At 61.9% G+C, this 18,959-nt stretch overlaps 1 protein-coding gene across 3 annotated transcripts; it reads left to right on the top strand.

Moving 5' to 3' along the window:
* The first annotated feature begins 1,681 nt into the window (after positions 1 to 1,681).
* On the top strand, positions 1,682 to 18,190 carry TSC22D3 (TSC22 domain family member 3). Of its 3 annotated transcripts, none has more exons than XM_054075438.1 (3): positions 1,682 to 2,169; positions 16,290 to 16,341; positions 16,895 to 18,190. In XM_054075438.1, exons 1-3 carry the CDS (start codon positions 1,847 to 1,849, stop codon positions 17,138 to 17,140), a joined length of 621 nt encoding a protein of 206 aa, XP_053931413.1. In that variant the 5' UTR covers positions 1,682 to 1,846; the 3' UTR covers positions 17,141 to 18,190. The 3 variants fall into 3 exon arrangements, with proteins under 3 accessions (XP_053931413.1, XP_053931412.1, XP_009560595.1); XM_009562300.2 differs by lacking the exon at positions 1,682 to 2,169 and adding an exon at positions 15,866 to 16,051; XM_054075437.1 differs by lacking the exons at positions 16,290 to 16,341; positions 16,895 to 18,190 and adding an exon at positions 4,447 to 15,466 and having other exon boundaries at positions 2,031 to 2,169.
* The last annotated feature ends 769 nt before the right edge of the window (positions 18,191 to 18,959 follow it).

Here is an 18,959-nt window from a genome sequence, read left to right as displayed (position 1 = left end):
AAAGACCTCTCAGCTCCATCCAGCCCGACCATCAGCCCAACCCCACTGTGCCGGCTAAACCATGTCCCCAGGTGGCACAGCCACATCTTTTTTTAACCCCTCCAGGCATGGAGACTCCATCACTGCTCTGGGCAGCCTCTGCTTTACCACTCTCTCAGTAAAGAATACGCACGTATTCCACCTGTGGCATCTTTGGTTTTGGCTCTAGGTTAAGCAGCTCCCAGCCACAGTGGTGGTTCCAGGTCACTTCAAACTTTTCTACAACCTGGAGGCTTTTTCTTCCCCTTTTCCCTCTTTTCTGCCTCTGTTCCAGAGCTGCATGGGTTTTGGTGTGCCCCTGCCAAAGCCTCAGGGGTTGATGCTGCGGACACGCTCCAGCCTCTGTGAGCCCCCTCTGCACCCTTCCCAGGAGCAGGGCAGGGAGTCCCCGCTGGGGCAGGGACCACCATGTCCCCTCACCACCTCAGGCCACCTCAAACCTTATCGCTCTCTACAACTATATAAAAGGAGATTGTAGCAAGGTGGGTGCTGGTCTCTCCACCTAAGTAACACGGGATAGGACAAGAGGAGATGGCCTCAAGTTGCACCAGGGACGCTTCAGGCTGGATATCAGAAAGAAGTGTTGAAGCACTGGTGGAGACTGCCTAGGGAAGTGGTGGAGTCCCCATCCCTGGAGGGGTTAAAAAAGCATGGAGATGGGGCGCTTCAGGCATGGTTTAGCAGGCATGCTGGGATTGGGCTGACGGTTGAAATGGATGGGCTTAGGGGTCTTAGGTGATTCTCCCCCTCTGCTCTCATGAGACTGTACCTAGAGCCCTGTGTCCAGTTCTGGAATGCCCAGCATAAGGATATGGAACTGTTGGAACAGGTCCAGAGGAGGCCACGGAGATAGTGGGCTCGAGCACCTCCTCTATGAGGACAGGCTGAGAGAGTTGGGGTTGTTCAGCCTGGAGAAGAGAAGGCTGTGGGGAGACCTTAGAGCAGCTTCCAGTGCTGAAAGGGGCTCCAGGAAAGCTGGGGAGGGTCTCTGGATCAGGGAGTGCAGAGATGGGACAAGGGGGAACGGTTTTAAGCTGAAAGGGGGGAGACTGAGATGAGATCTTAGGGAGAAATGTTTTGCTGTGAGGGTGGTGAGGCCCTGGCCCAGGTTGCCCAGAGCAGTGGTGGCTGCCCCATCCCTGGAGCCCCTGGTCCGGCGGGAGGTGTCCCTGCCCATGGCAGGGAGTAGAACTGGATGAGCTTTAAGGTCCGTTTCAACTCAAACCATTCCCTGATTCTATGATTCTCGTCTAACCCTAACGATTCCATGATTCCATAACCCCCCAAAGGGCTGCCCTGCTGCACACAGAGCCCCTCGGGGCTGCCGCGGGGCGCGATTCGGGGCGGGCGCTGCAGCCGCCACGGGCGGAGATGGGGGATTCGGAGTCGAAGGAGCCGACGGGGCGGGCGGAGCCGGTGGGTTCGGGGCGGGCGGTGGATTCCGGGAGGGCGGAGCTGGGGGGGGGGGGGGCGGGCGGAGCCCGGGTGGATTCGGAGCGGGCGGTGCCGGGGCGGGCGGTGCGCCCGGGGTGGAGCCGTTGGATTGGGGGCGGGCGGTGCGGCCGGGGTGGAGCCATTGGATTCGGGGCGGGCGGTGCAGCCGGGGTGGATTCGGGGCGGGAGGCGGAGCCGGGGTGGATTCGGGACGAATCCGGGCGGGCGGTGCGGCCGGGGTGTTTTCGGGGCGGGCGGCGGAGCCGGGTCGCTCGGGCAGCCGGGCGCCTCCATCCCGCCGCCGCTCGCCCTCCGCATCCCCGGGAGCGGCCGCGGGCGGCGCCGCCGTGGCCGGGCACGGGGGGGTCCCGGGATGTCCTCGTCGCCCGCGGAGGAGTGCAGGTCGCCCGTCGGGCTGGACTGCTGCAGCTGCTGCCTGGACCTGGCCAACCGGAGCGGGCTGGAGGAGGGCGCCGGGGGCGAGAACAACAACCTGGGCAGCCCCACCGTGAGCAGCTTCCGGCAGCTGCAGGAGCAGCTGGTCCGCAAGAACCTCAACACCGACAAGCTCAGCTCCATCATGCGCCAGGACTCGCTGGAGCCCGTCGTGCGGGACCCGTGCTACCTCTTCAACCAAGGCATCTGCAACAGGAACATCGACCAGACCCTCCTCTCCATCCTTCTACTCTTCCACAGGTGGGGGTCACCGCTGGGCGATGCCAGGGGGCTGGATGCATGTTCGGGAGCTGGCGCTGTGGAGGCAGGATGTGGGGAGATGCCCCCCGAGGCTGGCAGGGGCAAGGGGACCCGTGTGCCGCTGGGGCAGGGGGATCCGATGCCCCTGGAACCGCGTAGGATAGCAGTGTTGGGGGTTTTGCCATAGGGAGAAGTGTGAGCAGATGGGCGTGGTGGGGACCCCATTCTGCCCACCATGGTGGGTGCAAGGCCAGGTGGTTGTGCCCCACGGTGGCCAGCGGTACCCCTGTGTCGGTGCCCTGTGTCTGTCCGGGCAGTGACAACAATCTCCAGCTATGTGTCTTGGCCTCTGGACTCTGTTTATCTCTATGATTCTATGCCATGATCTTATCCACACCAGCTGCCTGCAGGGGCATGGACGGTGTCCAGCATCAAACAGGCATCATCCTCTTAGTCCTGTGTGGAGAGGGGCGGCTCGTTACTTGGGAAACAGCTGTGCTGCCTCAAAAGCCACCTTTGGAGTTATTGAGAAACTGTGTAGGGAGCCCAAGACTGCTACTGCCAGGTCCTACTCTTTTAGCAGTTTCCCTGTCTCTCCCTGGAGTCGGTTGAGTGGAGATATATTTGGCCTGGGTGGTATTTCCCGTCCCTGGAAAGCGACTGCCCCTGACCGAGCTGCTCCCTCTCAGCTCAGAGGAGGCTGTTTCGGACGCGGCTGCCCGTGCCCGAGCAGCGGGACGTGCTTGGGGCTGGTGCCTCTGCTTGCCAGAGGGCTGGGCTTTACCCTGCCAAGGCTGAGGAAGGCAGGAGTTGCGGGGTCACTCCCTACTCCCTGGCTCCAGCATTGCGGACAGAGGAGGCTGAACGGGGGACCCCAGGGCTGCCACCCTACACCCTGAGGAGGGGGACCCCAGGGGCAGGGAGGGGACAGAGCTATCTCGGGTCCTGCACTGATGCTGCCACGGGGCTGCTCCTGGTGTGCAGCCACCCGGGAGGGCTGGTGGGACGTTGGAGAGCAGCCTTTGGTGCAGGCTGGCAGGCCCAGGATTCTCCGTCTTGTTCGAGCTGGATGCCGCAGGGCTGTGCAGCGTGGCAGCACCCAAAGCTGCCTGCGGCTTCAGCAGGTGGGACGCATCACCCTCTCTCAGGGCTGAGGGGACATGTGGCCAATCGACGTGTAAGTGGCAGACATCTGCGTGATTGGCAGGGCAGGCACAGCTCCAGGGCTCGTTCCTGCACTGTGGGTGAGGCAGCGTGCAGGTGGGGTGCGCAGCAGCGCCCACGCGTTTGCAGGCACCTCACCCTCCCCTTCCCGCACACACAGGCACCTGCAGGCGTGCCCCTTCACCGTGCACGGGTGCGCGAGCCACTCTTCGTTCTCTTTGCCCGGTGCGGGGAGACGAGTGGGCTCACACGTGGCTGTCCCACGCGTGCGAGCCACCCAGGCCGTGCGTGCGCGCCTCCTCACCCCAGCCAGTGTCTCACGCTGAGCGAGCTGCTCCTTCTGAGCAGTCCTCGGCAGCGACGCTCTTCCTGCACTTACATAACACCAAGCTGCCGCTCAGGTGGGAAAGGAGGAGCTGGGATACCCGCCAAGGCACCCGGCACCCAGCCCAAGCTCCCGACTGCATGGCAAGCAGCGAACCCACCCAGCCGGGAGGAAGACGGGAGCAAGAGATTTCCCTTTGCTTTGGGAGGCTGTAGCCAACTGGCATCTTGGGCAGAGAGAGGAAGCAAGACACTGTCCCCAGCACAGGCTGCCAGGGCTGGGTGTTGTAGCCAAGTGTCTGGGCTGCCCGCCTGGGGAAGGTGGTGGTAGTGCCCGTGGGTGAGAGGTGGGCGATGTGGGCATGGCTTGTTGCCTTCGGACTAGTCCCTGCTGGGCCAGGATGCGTGGTGCTCCTGGCGAGCATCGGTCTGCTCCGCTGAGGTGGGGAGCATGCGGAGGTGCTAGGGGAGCGGGGTTCTCCCCATCTGTGCCTCTCAGTGCCCCTCACTGCAGTGCCCAAGCCTGTCCACCGTGCCCTGGTGTGTGTTGTTTCCCAAGAGCCTCAGGGCATTCTCCTTTATGAAAGGCCATGCCACAGCATGGTGCAAAGCCGTGGTGTCCCTCCATCGCACCCTGCGTCTGGACACCCTGCTGCCAACACGGTCTGGAGATGGCTTGGGTGATCTGCCTGTGCCCCTGGGTGGTGTGGCATGTGGGAGCTGGAGACGCGGCCATGGGCACTGCAGGCAGGTGTGCCCACACCTGTGTTTGCTGTTGTTTTGCTCCAGCCTGAACTTTCTCCTCCTGGGGAATGAGCCAAGATACCCAAGAAGCGATAGCAGACAAAGGAGGGAATGGTGGGTGTCAGAGGAACACCCCGATAACAGGCCTGATAAGGACACCCTTGCTGCTGGTACCGAGGAACCTGAGCAGGTTTGTGCCCCTTGTTTTAGCTGATGTGCTCCTACACTGGTGAAGGAGGAGGGGGTGGTCGCGTAGATGCACTCGCTCGTGCATGGCCGATGTCTAGCAAAGCATGGGAGGAGCAAGCAGCTGCACCTGGAGTCTGGGTCTGGCTCTGAGGCTGCTGGACACAGTTCAGCCCATGCTGGACCAAGCCTTGGGCTCTGCAAGTCAGGCTCAGATGAGTGCTGGCAGTCTTGGACAACCTACACTCAGCATTTCCAGCCTGTCTCTGTGGATTTCCTCCTGTCTGGGTGGCCTCTGCTGGGCTTTCCATCATCTTTGCTCCCTGCAGGGATGCCATGAGAGATACTGTGACAGATGTATAAGGTAGGGTTGCTCTAGACCGATCGCCTACGGGGCTGATGCTCCTGCAGGAAACCCCCCTGCTCAGGGAGTCCATGGGATCCTGTTCAAAAAAAGGCTTCTCCCTTCTGTCCCTTCACGTAGGGCATCATGAACTGCATTCCAAGGAGACCTGGGCAGTGCCAAGGGGCCAAACTCACATGGAAATACCCCATAGATGGAGGCCAGCTACCCCTGTGCTAGCTGCTGACACATCTCCTCCCCAAAGATGCTGGTGCTCTGGGCAGAAAGGTCTCCACCATCCCTCCCCAATGCCAATGTTACCCCAGGGTTGCTCATCCAAGACCCAGGCATGTGCCGACCAAGGGTGGGCTGAGGAGAGCAGCCCCATCACCACGTGGCACCTTTCCCAGTGCTGGGGAGGACTGAGGAAAGCTGGTGACATGGGAGGGGGTTGGTGCTGCGGAGGGAGAGCAGTGCTGTCATGGGTGCATACTGGCATGTGATTCAAGCAAGGCCGCACCTGCCTCTGGGGTGGGGAGAGGAGATACGTGCCAACCTGCTCGCCCACATCGACCAGCCCGTGCCAGCTCTCCTTGCCCAGCCTATCCATGATAAGATCTGGCAGCCTGGCCAGCCTGTGCCCCATCCTGCTCTGGGCAGCAAGAGGACATCTCTGCCTCCCTGGACCCTCTCTGGGCACTGTGGGCCCTGCCGGGTGGTAGCAATGATTCACCCTTTTTTCAAGCCATGAAAGGGGCTGAGAGCCACCTTCCCCTGGGTTCTGGGAAAACCAAGGGCATTTCAGGGAGGCAGGGGAGCTGTGCTGCACCAAGAGGGTAGGGGAAGGATGAATCGAGAGGGAGAAGTCAGACAGCACCACCTTTCACACCAGAAGGTCAGGCCAGCGAGCAAGAGCTGCCCAGGCAATGGTGCCAGCATGGCATTTGTGGCACGGCACCATTTGTTCCCGTCTGTCGGGTGTCACTTTGCAGCAGCGATGCAGGAGGAGACAGAGCCAGGGCATAAAGGGCATCCCAGGGCGGTAGGGCTGGAGAGTGCATTCCTGCCGGCCGAGTGGGCTGGAGCAACAAGGAGGCATTGACGGGGAGAGGGGCTGCTTGCAGAAACACGTGTGAGCGTGAGAGAGGTGTGGGTGTGAGAGCGGAGCACTGTCCCGCCGGCCGCTCTGTCCTCTCTGGCCCTGCAGGGCAGCTCTGCCTGGGGAGCGGGCTGTGAGAGCTGCCCTGCCTGCTCGGGATGCGTGCGCCGGGTATTTGTTTGCTTTGCTCTTGTGGGACAGAGCTGCACGTGGCTTGACCCGTGTCTTGTAGCGTGGTTTGCTGAGCCATGCAGACCGCGAGATGCTGGGGAGTTTTCGCTTTAGCAGCAAGAGCCTTGACTCCAGGGAGTAGCTGACCTTGGTGTGCCCAAATCCTCCCACCACCGGGAAGGTGCCAGGCAGCCAAGTCTGCAGTTTCCACCGTGGGCATCCTGCCCCCAGGGGACCTGCAGCCTGTGACCCAGCAGGCGGTGTCCCTGCAGGCCAGGCTTGCAGGGGCTTTTGGCCAGGGAAGCGCAGCCACGGTGGGCTTAGCCATGGCACACTGTGCTCGGCTCGGCACAGCTCAGCAGGACTGGTGGCAGCAAGCACAGCACCGTGCACTGTGCCCATCCCCAACTGCTTGTGTGAAACTCGTCTCTCTCTAGCAAGGAGATTCCCTCATGATCCCTGCTCAGAACCTCCAGCCCCTCAGGATGAAAACATTTGCCCCCGGCCACTTGGCTATGACCAAGAGGGGTTGGCGCAGCTGAGCTGAAGTCTAGTCATGCCATCACCAGCTGCACAGAAATCCATCACCTCAGCCTCTGCAGATGCTCAGACACTGACTGTCTGCCAGCTCCGAGCAGGCACAGTGTAGGTGTCCCAAGGGCAGGCAGGGGCAGGGAAAATGCTGACCGTGATTTATTTCAAGCTTTGAACTTCATGCGTAGAAAGAGTTGGAGCTGGAGCAAGCTACAGGGGTCTGCCCCGGTCCCAGCATCCTGCCCTTGTGAAGCAACTGAAACCCTGTTGGCAGAGGGCAGGGGATACTATGGAGCGTGTGGCGGGGGCACAGAGTGCTGGAGAGGCGTTAAAGGTTGCAACCTGTCCCAAAGCCACGCTTTGCCGATGAGGTCTGAGTTATATTTATGCAGGTGCCGCACATTGCTGGCTTCGGCACAGGATTTTGTCATCCTCTGCCTGTGTACTTAGATAGAGATATTTGAGGGGGTGTTGCTGCAGAATGCCCCAGTGGCACAGCAGGAGCCCTGAGCCCCTCCTTGCCCTGCGGACTCCCTGGCTTGGGGCATGATCCAGTCCCTGCCACCCCCTGCCCGCGACTCCCCTGGGGGTGGCAGCCCTGCCTAGGCGGGCAGCGAGGTGGCTGATGCCACAGCACAGGACAAGACATCTCCGTGGCCCCAAGTGAAACCACGACCACTCTGGGTGGTTTAGAGGCAGAAGATGGATTTGGGTTGTCCCCAGGGGCTGGCACAAGACAGGTGATGGCTGGCAGCTGAGGCCGGGCACACGGAGAGCCACAGCAGCACAGAAGGTACACATCCCACCGGCAGCATATTGTCTGTCATGTTGTTATTGTTCTGAAATGTCAGCATGGGCAGGGTTTTAATGAAGCATCCCCAGTTTGAAATGCCCGGGATTCTTCGCAAAGGCCACGACGGGTATTAATAACCAGCTCCACTGAAACTGCGTGCGTCCTTGCCTGACCTCGTGTGGGGCGGCTGCCTCACACGCCAGCAGAGCTCTTCTCTCCGACCCCCAGGCTGCATTTCACACTCTGCCACTCCGTCCAGCTGGCCGGTCCCAGGGAAGTGGTGTTAAGGGGTTGCTGGGCCAGGCAGGACAGTGTAAAGCACAGGCACCTTTGAGAGGTGAAGGCAAAGAATTCAAGGGTTTTTTGGCCATGGGTTAGTCTGGGATGGAAGAGCAGCTTTTGGTTGCAGGGGATGCTGCTGTGCTGCTCTCTCACAGCTCCCCAGCCTCTGTCCTCTCATTATATAATGAGCTGCCTTCCAATTAGCGAGTCGGGCACTCCCGCCCGCCACAGGGCAGTGACTGCCAGCACTGAGCATGGCTGGAGCACCTGCTCCTGCCTGCAGAGTGGCCTGGGATTTCTTTGGCAGATGCTGGAGGCCCTGCCTTGGGGTTCCTCTCTCAGGCTGGGGAAGCTCCAGAAGAGCTGGCTCAGTGCCAGCCAGGGGCTTGTGGGGAGCAGAGCCCAGGCTGGCACCCCCTGCCTCTGTTGCATGGCTGTGGTGCTGTGCAGTCCCTTCAGCATCACAGCCACCTCCTGTCTTGTCCCCGAAACTAAACCCGAGAGGGCAGCCAGCACCCAGGGGTGGTCCCACTGGGACTGTCCAAGATGGTTACAGCAAGCTAAGAAACGAGGACAGCCCTGAAGCTCACAGCCTAGGCTGGCAGGGGACCCGCAGGGCAGGGCATGGCAAACCAAGGGAGGTGATAACATGGGAGTTCAGTTATGGGACTCCACCCCACAGAGCCCGTGGGTGTGAAATGCTTGCTCTGTGGACAGATTTGTGGATGAAAACTCTGCTGAGGGCTCCGCCCGCCCATCCTCCCTGGGGCTGGGCATCCCTGACTCGCAGGAGGCAGGGGTTGTGGTGGTGCTGGCTGGGCTCCGCTCCCCATGGCCAGGCACTGTGCTAGTGGTTACGCCAAGGGGTGTTCTGGGGGGCTGTGCTGTTCCTGGCAGCTTCCTCCCAGCGTGCTGCAACCATGGGACCCCACACAGGCTGGGTGGGAGCTGGGGAGCAGCAGAGGTGGTGAGGGTTGCTGCGTGGCCGGTGCAGAGCATCCACGGGGACGGCTCGAGCTGTGCGTGCTGCAGCGTGGGGCTGGTGTCAGCAAACGCAGGAAAGGCTGGAGGTTGGCCTGCGCGCTTCAGGGCTGGTAATAAGCACATCAGCCCTTTTTTCCTCTTCCCCTCTTAGCCCAGCATGCCTGGGGAAGACGTGGCTTCGGGCGCTTCCGATGTAGAGCATCGTGGGGGAGGGCTTTGCCGCAGCAAGGTCATCTCCGACCTCCCCACCTCACGCTGCTCTTGGGGCGTGCTGGGGGGCACAGGAGGAAGAAGAGGGGCCAGTGACAAACTTAGAGAAAGACAAATTGCAGCTCTCAGCAGGCCGCTCTGGGGTGTGCTCTCGCACGCCAGAAAACACAGAACTGGGAGTACAGCCAAGTACCTTTATCAGAGGAACCAGGCAGCCCAACAGCTGGACATGGGAGCCTGCCAGAGCTCCCTCCTCCCGCCCCACACCACCTCCAGCCCAACAGGTTGGAGGAGTCCCCATGCTGCAATCCCTGCCCATGCCCTACTGCCCAGCAGAGGTGTCAGCCGTGTCCCCTACCCATGGCTCCTGGCACTCCACAGGTCCCTGCCACCCGTGGGAGCCCACTCTGCTCCCATTGGTGGTGAAGGGAGGGATGACAGGTTCCCCATCAGCCTTCCCTGATCGCAAACCCTCACTGGGCTTTGCTCACTGGGCTTCCCCAGTATCGCAAAGGCGGTGACTGCCCTGTGCAGCTCTGCCCACTGCTCTGATGTCCCCTAGGTCTAGCAAGGCCAGCAGCACTAGCTCTGCAGGCAGGGGGTTGCCTTACAGATGCACCCAGGAGGAGCTGCCCTCTGCTCTGGAGCAGCACATGCCTTGGGTTGAGGGATTTCTGAGCCCCCCAAGGCTCTGATGGGCACGAACCAGGTCCCCATGTCACAGGGCTCCTGGTTGCGTAGAGCTGCCACAGGTCCTGTGCAGCCCCTGGACGGCATCAGCTGAGCTGGCAGTAAACAGCTTGGCCAGGACATCTTCAGGAGGAGGAAAACAAGAGCTGGTCAACTGGGGCGCTCCGGCAGCTGACAGTTGTGGCCCTGCAGCCCCACACCAGCGCTGCGTGGGGCAGGCAGGTGCTGTTTGAGATGCTGGGAGTGGGGCTCCTGAGTGGGACAGCAGGTGACACAGCTGCCTGCTTGCCCGCGGGCAGCCCGCTGGCATTACCTCTCCCTCCTCAGCAGCACTAGAGGGCTGCAAGGCAAGACGTGTCCACACACCCAGCCCTTCCCACCACCCATCACTGATGTCCCGGCCACCCCTCCTCCAGCCCCTTCAGGGCATCCCCGGTCCCCTGGGCTGGTGCAGCCACAGCTGCAGGATTTCAGACTGTGAAAGGCACAGTTTTCTTAGCTGCGTGTTTGCAAGCAGTGCCTTTCCTTTTGCCCTCTGCTCTGACCCTTTGAGCTGGAGATCTGCCTCTGTGGAGCAGCCTGGGCAGCTTTGGCTCTGCGCCTTTCCCGTATTGCTCTCCGCAGCCAGGCAATAAACATTTCCCACGCCTCAGACCCTCTGAAGGGCCTTCCTCCCATTGAACTGAGTCCTTGGGAGAGAGCAAGCCAGGAACGCTGCCATGGAGCATCGAGAATGGCCTGGAGCTGGGAGAGAGCAGAGGTTGAGGAGCCAAGACTGCTCGTGCAGCACCATCCATTCCTCCAGCTCCCAGTAGCAGCTGGTGGGGCGAGGGCATCCTTTGGCATGTGGCACCACAGTGCCTGGCGTGGGTTTGATGCACGAGGCTCGGTGCAATGGTACATCTTGTCCCTGGGTTGGTGGGGACAGGGCCGTGTCCCCTGACTCACAACACAGGACAGGTGTGGGGTGCCAGGAGGCAAGAGAGATGATCCCATCATCCTGCTCCCCATCATCCTTTGCTCCAGCCAGGCTTAGCCTTGCGGGGGCTGCAGCTCAGCTGTGTTCATTCCTCTGTGTCCTGTTGCAGAGGGGGTGGTCACTAAATGTCACCCGGAGATCAGGGCTGGCATCTACTCTGGGGTGCAGGCTGTATGTGGGCTGGCTGAGGAGTTGCTCGCAGCTTTGGGGGGTCCTGCAGGGCCATTGCTGGGGTGCCACCAGCGAATGACTGGTATCACCACCTCTCCTAGCTGTTCGATGACAGCCACGGGTTTTCTTTTTCCCCGGAGAGCGCAACAATTGGTGTCACAATTACACTCTATCACTGCTGCTGTTATTGTTCCCAAAATAACCACAGGCACGAGCTGCGGCCCTGCCTGATGAACCTCCCATAGCTGCACACATGAGGCAAGAGCTGCTGTTCTGCTGCCCTGGGGATGTGGCTTGCACCACTGTCCTTTCTCACCCAGCCTGTTCCAAGGTGCCCATCATGACAGCCTCTGGTGCCGTAGGTAGCGGTGAATCCGTGGCTCCCCTGCTGTTTAGGAAGAGCAAGGGGGCACACTGCCCACCCTGCTCTGCTGCTGCGAGGCCCGGGAGAAGCAGGAGTGGGGCTGTGGGAGAGGAAGCAGATCCCAGCAGCCCTGCTGGAATGGGGCCAGGAGCTCCGCGAGGCTGCTGCTGGGACCATGGGGGGCTGGGAAAGGGCCCCCCATTGCTGAGGGCACAGCTGGAGCCTCATGCAGGACTCTGCTGCTGTGGGAGGTGGTTGGAGAGCCCGCAGGGGTTCCTGTGTGGATCCCTGGGGAGAGCCAAGCACAAACTGGGGGTCCAGCAGAGATCTGGGAGCTGCAGCTCCCACCTCAGAGATGCCAGCGGGTCTACAGTGGGGCAGCCCTGCTGGCTGGAGGTGCCTCCCCACTGCACAAGGGGGCAGCTGGACCGCCCTGCTCCACACCGCCGACACCGTGTGTGCATGCACAAGTGTGTGCCTGCGTCATCTGTGAGTCAGGGCTACATGTGCGTGTGTTTTGGAAGAGGAGTTTGCAGTGTACACGTGAGATCCATCAGCGTGCATGCAGGAGGGGTGGGCTTATAGGGTGTGCATGCACAAATGCATGTGTGTGTGCATGCGTGTAGGGTGGGCACCTCGTGTGAGGTGCATGTCCACGTGGGCTCGAAAAAGCACGTGTGTGCACGGGGTGTGGGTGTGCCTGGGCGTGCAGGGCCTGCACGTGTAGCTGCAGGCAGGACTCGCACATGTGTACATGAGTGTAGGGGTTGCAAGGTGTGCCCGTGTTTGTGTGCACCCAGCGACACGTCCAGGGGTGTCTGCAGCAGAAGCCACGTCCCCAGAGAGGTGTGCGGGCAGGGGGCTGGGTGGGCTGCATCCCTGCAGAGGCTGTGCCATGGGCACGGACACCTCCCACTGGATCAGGGGCTCCAAGCCCCATCCAACCTGGCCTGGAACCCCTCCAGGGATGGGGCAGCCACCACTGCTCTGGGCAACCTGGGCCAGGGCCTCCCCACCCTCACAGCAAAACATTTCTGCCTAAGATCTCATCTCAATCTCCCCTCTTTTAGCTGAAAACCATTCCTTCTCATCCTATCCCTGCACTCCCTGTCCAAGAGCCCCTTCCCAGCTTTCCTGGAGCCCCTTTCCATACAGGGAGAAAGCAGAGCCTTGTGTGCTTCCATCCCTCAAAGCATCCTGCCCCTGGGGTCTCGGGAGGAGGGCAGCATCCTTCCCAGCCTCAGAGCCAGGGAGCAGCGACGGCCGCAGCCAGGGCTGTGCAGGGTGGGAAGGAGCCCAGGAGGGGTGGCGGGGAACTCAGCGCCATACTTTTGTTTATTTTTGCCGTAGTCTCAGCTCCATGGGAAAAATCTTGGAGGTGGCAGAGCTGAAGTGATTTCCTCCCAAAGCACTGCTGAACTTCCCTGCTGCTCTCCAGCAGCTGCGGAAATCGCCACTCGCTCCTCGAGAGCTGTGTCGGGAAGAGGCTGGGCAGGGCCCAGGACCCCTGAGGTGCTGGGCAAGAGCCACAGGCAAGGCTCTGGTCTGTCCGTCCTGGAGCTCTTGGTGCCTTGTACTGATAATTGAGGGCTTTCCTTTGGCAAGGGCGCTGGGCCAGGTCTGGGGTGGCCGTAGCACAGCAGATGAGGAAACCAAGGCATGGACTGGGGGCAGCCTCCCCGCTGTTGCCCATCTCTCTGCAGCAGGCAGACGGCGGCACAACCGTGGCAGAGAGGACACCTCTCGCCCTTCTTCTCCACAGCGAGACAGGCATTTTCCTTGATCTGTGATGGGAAACTGAGTCACAAGACCCTTAGCGTGGGTGGCCTAGGCTTATCGCGGGTGAGGGGACAGAGCTGTGCCCTGTGTCCCAGGGGCTGCCACCCTGCCCACCACCAGCCACCCTCGGGACGAGCACACACAGAGCGCCTTTCATCTGCCCGCGGAGGGGGGCAGGCGCCCGCACCCCGCTCGGCACCCGCGCAGCGCCGGGTGGCACGCTGGCCCCACACCCCTGAAAGGGCCAATTGAGCGTGGCTGAGGTCATCTGCCCGGCGTGTTTACCCCACAGCCCCGGGATGCAGCCAGCACCCAGGCTGTCCCCGCCACCTGGCAGGCAGGGGACGCGGCCGCGGGCAGAGCTGGCATCGCTGCCGGGGCACAGGGCTGGCGCCGCGGAGCAGAGCGGCCGTAGCGAGGTGGCAGGCGCTGGCATGGCCTTCAAGCCGCCGTACTCCCCGAGCCTCTTCCGGAGAAAGGATGGGTGAGTGGGGCCTGGCTGTGGGCAGGGTGGGGGACACGGGGCGGGATAGCCCTGTGCTCTGCAGTGCCAGCCCTGCTGCTCAGCAGCTTCGCACAGGCCAGGCTGGTGCTGGCACAGGGAGGATGATGGGCCCCTCCTGGGGAGAAGCACTGCTGCCACGTGCAATGCTCCCCCTGGAGAGAAGCTGCTTTCTTGCATCGCCACATCAAATCTGTGTCTCGGGGCACCCACGCGTGCCTGGCCGTGGTTCCTGGGCAGCACAGTGTCCCATACAGGGTGCCTGCGTCCTTCACTGCTTGAGACACTGCAGTCCTCATTCTGCCCTGGGAGGCAGGGATGCAATTTGCTCTCAGCAGCAGCCACACTGCACTGGGCCTCAGTTTCCCTTTCGAATGATGCAGTTCCCCTCTGCCCACCCCTGGCCCTTTCCCCAAGGAAGGCACATGGCAGCATACCTGCCAGGTGGGGCTCCTCAGGTCTTTCCCTGTACTGGCACCCTCCAGCCAGGTGCCAGGCACCTTCAGCACCTCTGGGATCAGGGGATTTGGAGTTCTCTGCAGCATCTTGCGGGTGACTGTGCCCTTGCCAGCACTGTTGCTTTCTTGGACGCTGCCCCATGGCGTGGGCTCTTGCAGGATCTTGTTCAGCATCAGCCCCCACCCTGGTTTGCAAAGAATGAGCCCCACGGAGTCCATGGCAGCAGCAGGGCAACTGCCTGGGTGCTGAGCAAAGTCCCAGCAGGTCCGGGTCCAGAGGGCAGTGATAAGCGCTGGAGCTGGCAGGGCAGCCCAGGGAGGATGGCCAAGCACGGAGGGAGCATCACCTGCAGCAGGCAATGCCAGCCCCAGCGTTTTGGGGGGCCTTGCTTGCATCCCAGGGTGGAGACACGCTTACTCTATGTGCAAGTCGCTGTGCAGGTGCAGTGACAGACCTAGTGTCACCCCACTGCTTGCACATGCATGTGCACACGCAGGGACACTGCTTTGCGCAGACAGTGCAGATCCAGCCACCCCAGCCATGCACCCACCAGCATCACCCTGGCACCACGGGGCGCCCTAATCTCTGTCTGCTTGCAGCTGGGGGGGGTCAGCACCGGCCGCGACCCAGCTCCGCTGTGGCTCCGGACACAATCCTGCTGCAGCACTGGTCCTACTGCAGCCCCATCCCTGCTGCAATCGTGCACCTCATCTGCTGCACTACAGGTTCCTGCAGCCCCAGCCCCTGTAGCCCCTTTCCCTGCAGCCCCCCACCCCAGCCCCTGCAGCCCCCAGTCCTGCTCAGGCTCTGGCCCCTGCAAAGCCTGTCTCTGCAGTCCCAGCGCCGCTCCAGCCCCTGCAGCCCCTGTCTCTGCAGCCCCTGCAACCCCAGTCCCGCTGCAGCCCCGCTGCAGCCCCTGTAGCCCCTGCAGCCCCAGTCCTGCTCAGGCTCTGGCCCCTGCAAACCCTGTCTCTGCAGTCCCAGCGCCGCTCCAGCCCATGCAGCCCCTGTAGCCCCTGCAGCCCCTGTCGCTGCAGCCCCTGCAACCCCAGTCCCCCTGCAGCCCCTGCAGCGCCGCTGCTGCCCGCGGGGCGGCGCTCTCCCCGCCCGCTGGGGGTTATGCAAGGCCGGGCGGGGCCGGCGCTCCCCGGGTTTGTTTTGCACTCGGGGTTTGTTTTGCTCCGCGGTTTTGTTTTCCGCTCCCTTTTTTTTTTTCTTCTTTTCTGTTTTGCAGTCCGGTTTTGTTTTGTTTTCGGTTCCGTTCTGCACTCCTGGTTTTGCCTCGCACGCCCAGCGCTGCCTCTCTTCCTCGCTCACCCCCTTTTCGCAGGGCCGGCCCCGCACATACCCCCCCGGAGTGCAAAGCTCCCCATTCCTGGACCCCCAAATCCATCCCCCCTACAGCTGACACCGCCGCACACACCGTTTTATTTCGCCCCCTCTGCTCCTGCAAGGACGCGCCCCCCCGAATCCCAAGGGGGCTCCTGCTATTCCCAGTCCCCTAAGCGCGCCGCCCCTCCAGCTGCCCCCCAATTTCCCCCCCCCCGCCCCAGTATGTTCCTCCCCTCCCTCCCTCTTTGCAGCCTGCTGGGCCGCCTCCTGCCTGAACGCACCCCGCATGCAAAGGGGGGGCCCCCCGCAACGGCTGAGCCGCCGTCCCGGGGCTGTGGGGAGAGCAGAGGAAGGGGGGCGGGGTGCAGGGCTCGGGGTGCAGACCGGGGGTGCAGCACCGGGGGTCGGGGCGCTATCCCGGGGGCAGCACCGGGGGACAGTGCCGCACCAGGGTCAGGCGGCGGTAGGAGGGGACGGTCGCGTGCGGGGTAGGGGACGGTGGGAGGGGACGGTCCCGTGCCGGGGGGCGGTCCCGGAGCCGCCGGCCCCTCCCACCGGGGCGTGCCCCTGCCGGTATAAGCGGTTGCGGGGCGGGGGCAGCCGCAGTGCGTCTGGATCGGTGTAGCGCGGTCGCTCCGCTCCCCGCAGCCATGAGCACCGGCGTGTACCAGTCCCCCATGGAGGTGGCTGTTTACCAGCTGCACAATTTCTCCATCTCCTTCTTCTCCTCCTTGCTCGGGGGGGATGTGGTCTCCGTGAAGCTCGATAACAGGTAGGGGCAATCCCGGTACCGGCCGCCCCGCCTGGGCAGGGGGGTCCAGGAGCATCCTTTCTTGGGGGGCATTGCCTGCATGCTTAGAGAAGGGGGAGCCGCTGTGCATTGCAGCCTGTGGGAGAAGCGGGGGGAGGGAGGAAGGAGGAAAAAAGGAGGTCCTTGTGCACGGATGCCCCGGGGAGGTGGATGCTCAGGAAGCTCGGTGCTAACGCTCTGTCTCTCTGCTCTCTTCCAGTGCCTCTGGAGCCAGCGTGGTGGCCATCGACAACAAGATCGAGCAGGCAATGGTGAGCTTCAGTGCTGTAATTCCCCCCCCTGCCCCGGGTGCTCTTGCTTTGGGGGGATCCCCACTCCCGGGGGGGGTCCTCTGTCCAGAGGGAGGAGGTCGGCGTTGCTGGGCAGAGCAGCTTCTTTGTCTGCTTGCTGCAAGTTGGCTGAGCTCATTGGCTCTGACCGCAGCGCAGTGTGCAGGGAGCCTGCTGGGGGGGGAGCTGGGAAGAACCCTCTGGGGATTTGGGGGTAGCCAAGTCAGGTCCCACGGGTGACAGGGGACTGAGAGCTGCCAAGCCCCCAGAGAGGGATGGGGAGAGCTGCCAAGGGCCTCTGGAGGCAGCGAGACCTGGGAAATGGGACCTATGGGGTGCTGTGAGTGCTGGCCTTGGAGGGGGGCTGCGCTGGGTGAGCACCTGGCCAGGGTACCAAGGGTGGGCTGGGGGGGAACAGCCTTTGGGAAAACCCTTTGTGGCTTTTGGTGAGTGGTTGAGGACAGAGCTTTGTGGGGCAGGGTGAGAGAAGCTCCCAGGTCATAGAGTGATCATTCTCTCTGCCTTCCTTCGTCAGGATCTTGTGAAAAATCATCTGATGTATGCAGTGCGGGAGGAGGTGGAGGTCCTCAAAGAGCAAATCAAAGAACTGTTAGAGAAAAACTCCCAGCTGGAGCGTGAAAACAGCCTCCTGAAGACCCTAGCCAGTCCTGAGCAGCTGGAGAAGTTCCAGTCCCGGCTCCCTGCTGAGGTCCTGTGCCCGGAGGAGCAGAGCCCTGGGGCTGCTGCCCCAGCCCAGCACTCCGGGGGCTCTGCGGTGTAAGGTGGCTCTGTCCTCGGGGTGGGCAGAGCCACAGAACTCTTTCTACTTAATCTCCTGCAAAATCGTTTCCGCCTTCATCTCACACGAAGGACTGCCAGACCCCTGGCGCTGAGCCGTGGCCCTCTGGGCAACCCTGGCCAGCCAGCGGAGCCAGTGGCCATCTCCTGCACGAGGATGCTCTTCTGCGAGGGAGACACCCCTGCGGGCAGCTGACCCCTCCCCATTCAACCACCCACCGTGTGCCAGGAGCAAATCTGGGGACCTGCCAGTCCCGTGCTCTGCTGAAACTTGGGCATCTGCAGCATCCTGGTAGTGCCGGGTGGGCTTTGGCACTTCAATGGGAATCCACGGTTGGGAGGAATGCACACCAAGTCCTGTGCCTTTGCTGCACCGTGCAGGGGAGGGTGTTTCTTTCTGGCAAAGCCTGACGTTGGAGGAAGACCGTTGTTTAGTGAGCAATGCAGATTTGTCCCGCGAGCCACCCAGGAGCGTGCTGGAACCCAGACCTGACTGACCAGCACTGGCAGTGGCAGTTGCGGTGTAGTGCATGGCTGTACACACATCAGTGTGGGGATTACAAGGAAAAAAAAGCTTGGTTTATTAGTTTGGGCATCTTCTGTAGCCATATCTATGTATAAACACGTGAGCGGTGCCCATGAAGCTGTGGAGTGCCCTGCTCTGGGCCAGCCGTGCCCATCTCTGTACAGCTGTGGGATTCGAGACAAGACTGGAACGGTGAGTGGATGTAAATGGGTGGCGGCCGGTGCTGCGAGCGGCACAAAGGAGGGGACGCATCGACCGCTCCCTGGCATCCACTGGGACTGAGCCCTGTGGCAGCGCTGGGAGGATCTGGACTTGACCGCTGGGCAGAGCCACGTTAGGGGCTGCGCTCCAGCCCGCTGGGTGGGGGGAGCCAGTCCGGGGCTCCCCACCTTCCCCAGCCAGCTCTCTGGGAAGTGACAGGACGTCCCTTTAGACGTCAAAAGCGGTGACACAGTTGTGTAAATCTAGATAGAAATGGCAATAAACTTTACTTTTTGTATAAACGTGCACCCCAAGCTGTGTGTCTGTGGCTGGGAAGGGGAAGGAGTTGAGGGGGAGGCAGTGTGGGTTGCTGGGGTGGGACAGGAGAGGACATTGCTGCAAACTGCCTGGGAGCTGGGCTGGTGCTGCTCCCCAGCTGGGAACACCGAGCAGCTCCCAGCCTGTGTGGGGGTCAGCCCCCCTTGACTATCCTGGTGGAGCCAAGGTGGGATTTTGGAGACGGGAGTGGGCACCCCTTTGCCAGGGGCTGGGGATGTGGTAGGGAAGGGTGCCCTGAACCTGCAGGTCTGTGTCCTTTGTCATGTGTGAGCAGGGGGTGAGAAGCAGGGAAGATCTTTTCAGCCTATGTGGAGCTGTGTGCACTCAGACCAGCTCTGCTCTGCTGTGGGTTTGTTGTGGCCCAGAGCAGTGGTGGCTGCTCCACCTGGTGTTCCAGGCCAGGCTGGATGGGCCTTGGAGCAGCCTGATCCAGTGGGAGATGCCCCTGCCCATTGGAACCAGCTGCACGTTGAAGTTCATTCCTACCCAAACCATTCTATGATCTTTTTCTGAATCATCTTGAAACCCAGTGTGAGGATGCTGGGTGGCTCTGACGTTTGGGTGAGGGCTAAAGGCTAGTGAGAGCCAGTAGATTTTATACCCTGAACATGACTCCTCGGCCGCCTGGACAGATTGCCAGGCTGGTGCAGGGGGCACAAAGTGCTCCAGGCCCTGGGAAGCTGGTATTTGGCCCTTGGCTGCACTGCTTTTGGTTTCTGTGTAGTGAGGGTGACTC

This window comes from Cuculus canorus, chromosome 10 (genome assembly GCF_017976375.1).
Source record: "Cuculus canorus isolate bCucCan1 chromosome 10, bCucCan1.pri, whole genome shotgun sequence".
In the NCBI taxonomy this organism is placed as follows: Eukaryota; Metazoa; Chordata; class Aves; order Cuculiformes; family Cuculidae; genus Cuculus; species Cuculus canorus.
Note: the sequence above shows the minus strand (reverse complement) of the source record. Positions and strands in the feature narration are given on the sequence as shown.